The sequence below is a fragment of the Zingiber officinale genome, chromosome 2A, assembly GCF_018446385.1.
Source record: "Zingiber officinale cultivar Zhangliang chromosome 2A, Zo_v1.1, whole genome shotgun sequence".
NCBI lineage: Eukaryota > Viridiplantae > Streptophyta > Magnoliopsida > Zingiberales > Zingiberaceae > Zingiber > Zingiber officinale.
In genome coordinates, this window is record NC_055988.1 from 6,466,499 (window position 1) to 6,471,978 (window position 5,480).

At 43.2% G+C, this 5,480-nt stretch overlaps 1 protein-coding gene and 1 pseudogene across 1 annotated transcript; one reads left to right on the plus strand and one right to left on the minus strand.

Annotated features, from left to right (window-relative positions):
- Positions 1-629: 629 nt before the first annotated feature.
- LOC122040633 lies at positions 630-3,367 on the plus strand (annotated as a pseudogene).
- Positions 3,368-3,484: 117 nt separating this feature from the next.
- LOC122040632 (probable transcription factor KAN4) lies at positions 3,485-5,167 on the minus strand. Its single transcript, XM_042600018.1, has 5 exons — positions 4,459-5,167; positions 4,295-4,371; positions 4,174-4,222; positions 3,968-4,106; positions 3,485-3,871 (listed from the first exon to the last, which is right to left on the minus strand). Exons 1-5 carry the CDS (start codon positions 4,862-4,864, stop codon positions 3,640-3,642), a joined length of 903 nt encoding a protein of 300 aa, XP_042455952.1. The 5' UTR covers positions 4,865-5,167; the 3' UTR covers positions 3,485-3,639.
- Between the last annotated feature and the right edge of the window lie 313 nt (positions 5,168-5,480).

The following is a 5,480-nucleotide window of genomic DNA, read 5'->3' on the forward strand; positions in this document are numbered from 1 at the left end:
ATTGAATTATTCAGATTAGATTTGAATGGATCAAATTTAGAAGTTTCGTATTGAACTCTGATTGATTCGGGTCATATTCGAATTGAATTTTAAAAAAAAATTCCAATTCGATCTGAATATGATTCAATCCATTCGCCCACCCTCGTCGTTCACTCAAGCGACCAAAGTGGCTCTCACCTCTTCTCTGCTCTTGCCCCTCTTGCTCTCTCACTCTCGCGCGTGTACCCGAAGGTGCCTGCCGCCTTCTACCCTTCCTCTCCTCTTTGCTTGATCCGCCGACTGAATCGAGGCCAGGGTTAGGGTTCCGCTGCGCTACGGTCATGCTCCACCATCCCCGGCGCCCTCCGCAGTTCGATTCCCTCCTTTCCGCTCCTGCAATGGCCTGCCGAATCATCAAGGCGCCGCTGCCTGCCGTCGAGTAAAAGGACCACCCCCCCCCCGGTACCCTTATGACCTCCGACGCTCTTTCCTCATCGTCCATCGACGTCAACTTCATTCCCCTCGCCGCTGTCTCCCCGCTTTCTGCCGCACTTCCGGATCTTCCCATCGTTCGCCCGCTTCCCTCCCCTTCATCTCCCATTGCGAAGCCGCCTCAGTTACTGCCGCAGCCGCCGGAACCCGCCATTTAAGCCGCTTCCTCCGTCTCTGTCGTTGAGATTCGTCCGGTTCGGTCGACCCTTCCTCGACTAAGACTTCCGACGTCGTCGACAGCTCTGGCGCTGTTGGATTCTCTGACGAGTTCGGCTCACGACATGGTGCCGAACCGGCTCTCAGCAGAGTCGACTATCAGCATGGAGTTTGGCTTCCAGTCGTCTGCCTCCGAAGACGAGGAGGATGAGGTGGTCTCTGTGCAAGCGAAAAAGACGTTGTTTGTGTCCTTTCAGGAATCAGGTCAGTCCAGTTGTTCATTGTCCGCGGCAATCGTAGACTGTCCTCAAGCAAGGGCGGAGGAAATGGAGGTAAAGATTTTTTTTTTAAAAAAAAAAGGCGCTTGCTGTAAGTGTTTGAAAGGAGAAAGAATTTTGCTTGGTCTGCAATGCTAAGTACTGCAGTGGATGCGTGTTGAGAGCCATGGGATCCATGCCCGAAGGGAGGAAGTGCATTGCCGGCATTGGTTCTCCAATCCTGGAATCGAATATGGAAAGACTGGGAAAGAATTTCCGCGTGTTGAAGAAGTTGCTCAGTTCCCGGGAATTTCAGCAATTGATGAAGATTGAATAGAGCTGTGAGGCAAACCAGCTACGGCCAGAAGATATTTGTGTCAATGGAAAGAAACTCAGCATGGACGAGATGATCCTCTTGCAGAGCTTCCGTTACCCTCCAAAGTTGCAACCTGGATTCTATTGGTACGACAAAGTATCTGGTTATTGGGGCAAGGTACTTTTTAAATTATGCTCTAGATGCTGCTCTGTTTGTTTGTGGAAATCTTTTTGCTTTCATTTTTTTTCATACTATCATGCATTTTGAAGCTACATCTACTCTCTCCTGATCATTGCATTTTAAATTTTATTCTTAACTAAGAATTCCACAAATCCATCTTAGCATATACGTCTCTGCTAGCATTATTTTTTTTCATGCATTGTTTACTAACAATCCAACACTCTTAACTATCATTATAGCCCCAGGGACTCAATATCAACGATGCATGTTGATCATTATAATTTATGATTTAAATCTTTACATTGAAGAATTTCAGATTGTATACAAATATTGAGAAAAATCTGAAACCATATTTACAGTCAATGCAGTTCAAAGAGATTTCTTCTATTCAGTATAATGGGCAAAAACTTCAGTCTTATGTTTGACAAATGAATATGCTATTAATCTTATGAGATTGAATAGAGAGCAACACAAGAAATTTCATTGGAAGCTAGAATAATTAATCAAATGAAGAAATTTTCATTAGGGCAGCGAGTAACTTGTTGAGGATGTCAATTCTGCAGAAGCTTAGTAGGAAAGTTTGAGTATATTATACCCATCTTAATGTGAATGGTGAATACTATAGGATATACTTTTGTCCTTGTATTCTGAATGGCAATACAACAAAGAGAACCCAAACCACCCTTTTTGTGGCATGCTGGAAGTTGTATTAGGGACCAATTTTAACTTCATAGTCAATGTTCAATTTATTAGTAATGATGGTGCTGGGAATTCTTCAGGTTGTTGGTACGTCAAGAGTTGATTTCAAGCCCTCTGATACTGATATCTTCTATGCTGCTGGAATAACTTCCTCCAATGGATTAATGTACATGGACTTCCAGTTTCCTCCATCAGCTTATGCTGGAAGTGGTCTTGATGATGACGAACAGCAAGAAACCTTGTCAAGGTCAGTACCAACTGCATTGGCTGTTGCAAGTATAACCATGTAAGGTAATCAAGATATTTAAAATTAATTTCCATAGCACTTGGTAAGAAAATTACGGACACATAATGTAAGGGAAGAAGAGGTAGTTTTAGGGTCTAATTGCTGGATGAAAGATTATGAGAGAGGAGGCAATGTGATAAAAACAATACATAAATGATGCAGCTCCTATGTATTCTCCGCTTTCTCTTATATTTTTCATTACATTGTATGGGGAAACAAGTTTTCTGACAAAATTAGATGAAGCAATAAAGATGTTTTCTATCACCTTATTTCCTTCTGGGCTTCTTTCCCTCATAAGAAACACACTTTGTCTGAATTTTCAAACCGTCCTACAATTGTGTTTATGATGGTTCCTTTCTTGCACTTGTTTTGTGTGTGTGTGTATGTGTTTTTTATAAATAGTTAGTCCTCTTAGAGTATGTTTAGAACAACTATTGTCTCAGAAGCTTTTGCCATAACTCCACATCCGCTGTAGGTGTCAACTGATCAGAATTCACACCAAAGGCCTCGGAGAGAACTGCAAGTGTCTTGGCATGTTTGAAGATGTTCACATTGTCATTTTCTCTATTGCTATAACAGACTACAATGAATACTATGAAGACACTGATGGCATGACCATGGACCGGATGATGGAGAGTAAAAGGCTCTTTGAATGCATTGCCAGTCATCCATCCTTCCAACATACATATTCCCTTTTTATACTTAGTAAATTTGATTTGCTTGAGCAGAAGTTAGACACAGCACCTCGCTGGGCATAAACCCTACAGCACTTGAGTATGCCAAAGAGATCATCAATTGGGAAGATGAAAGTATGGCACATGGCACATCAGAATCCATGTATAGCACAGAGTTAAACTCCTATTCTTACTGATACTTGCAGGAAATATAGCTGTAAATACATGGCCTGCTCCATTTTTTTCCTCCCTTTATCATGTTGATCTAAAATGTCTTCCACTGTATGTAATATTCATTATTCTTAATAGTTCTTCCAAGGAAAAGAGAGCTCTCTGACCTGGTATGCAGAAAATAAAAACTCAGTTGGCACAAGAATCTACTAAATCTGTCCATTGATTGCTCTACAATTCTGAATAGGAGGTTGTTAAGATTCATGGGGAGGAGTTATTTTCTTATCAGTCCCAAAGAGTTAATCATCATAAAATCATGAGTACAAATGCATGCACCATACAAAAATTTAATCTCTAGCCAGATTTTGTCAGGACTAGATTTTACATGTACAAATGCAACTCTAACTCCCCAAATGCAACCCTAACTCTTCAAACATTCCAAGTAATGCTATTTCTGTGACTTGATAGGCACTTGAGAAGGGTCCTCTCTTCAGATACATCCTCATGCTGCATTTGCCAACTCTGTCTGCCTAATGTTATTTCAAGGTCAGGAAATGCTCTTCCACCATCTACTGCAGCAGAGAAAGTGTCGATATTTGCCTCCTCTTCCCTCTGCACCTGTCTGTCACTCTTCAGCCAATGATCCCTTCTCAACTCAGCACTGACAATCAATTAATGCCCAATATTAAACTACATGCAGCTCTTAAATCGCATCTACAGGCCAATAATAATTTTTTAAGGAGAGAAGACAGGAGACCTAGAAGAGCAGTGGCAATGGCTGATCTGATCGTATTGCCCAGCTTTATCATATGCCTGCAGTTGTCCTCCCTCCACTTCTAGTTCTGCTGCTTCCACCTCTCTTCCACTCCTCTGAGCAACACTATTCATCCCCATTTCTGCACCTCGACCATTAATATATATATATTAAGGAATTAATTTATTGATTATGGTGAATCCAAATACCTCCTAATTGTGCTCCTCCTCTGTCAGTGCTCTTCACTGTTCTATACATCTGCAGCATTAATGGACAGCAATTAACCACTCTAATTAGTCTTTAGGCTTAATCTCTGTGTGTGTTTTGTACCTGGAGATGGCTCTTGACGTGAGCTAGGGTTAGATCCTTGACGTTCATGAGTTCCAGAACCGATTTCGGGGTTGCTCCTGCAGCAGCATGCAATCGGTTACCATGCGATGAATGGAAATTAATATATATTATTTGAGACCATGTGGATCTCCAACTGTGCTTACTCTCATGGCCGCCGAGGAGTTCGACGGCATGGACAAAATGGGCGTGGAGTGTGGTGGTCCACCTCATTCTCGGAGCTCTGATGCTCCTCTTCCTCGCGTGGCTGGCCTGCGTGCGCTTGAACCCGTGCGCCGCCTGCCGGTGACGGAGACGGCGCAGGAGTTGATCATGGTTAATGCTGTCGTACTGGTCGAGCCCAAGGTGTAGCGTCGGTTCGCAGCCGCCGTGCCAGACTCGATGATGGTGATGAAATGCCTTCAGTCGTTGCTGTTCTCGCACAAGGAGGCCATGGCTCAACTCGCTCCCGCTGCTGCCGCTGGAGTTGGATGCCACCGCCGCTGCTGACGCCGCCAGGGCGGCCGACGGCGGACAGATGTGGAGTGAAAGATCAGGGTAGACGGTCGCCATATGATCGATCCACCTCCACTCCAATCCCAGGTCAAGATCAAGATCAAGCTAAGCTTGCAGTTGCCTTTCTGGAGGAAGGAGAAAAAGCTAAGTGAATCTAGAAAAGCAAAGGAAGGAGAGAGATAAATAGAAGTGCCGGAGTGATTAGGTCATGAGTAGGTTATGATTTCTATGGGTGCATAATAAAGAATAATAATAATAATAACAATAATAATTAAGGAGGAGAATAAATGGTAAATTGCAGTGCCTGTGGTCAGGCATATTGACTGGAAGGGAGGTTATATGTTTTGAGGAAGATGAGGAATAACACCTAGAGAGAGAGAGAGTCGAAGAATAATAATGTAACATCTCTTTCCTCTTCCATGAAAGGGCAAGGAGATTTAAGGGCACTGTCCCTGACCCTGTTCATGACTGCAGCATGCATGGACAGGGGCAGGAAGAAAGTGAGAGGAATAGGCACGAGTACTGTTTAATTTCTTTGGCACACTGATTCATTCAGACCGAGCCTTGTGTGAGCTGGTGCACTTGCGTTGGAGCTAGTGAGGAAGCTGCCATGCAAATGAACAGTTGAAAAAGAAAAAAGAAGAGAAGAAGAAGAAAGAGTAATAGTCGTCAA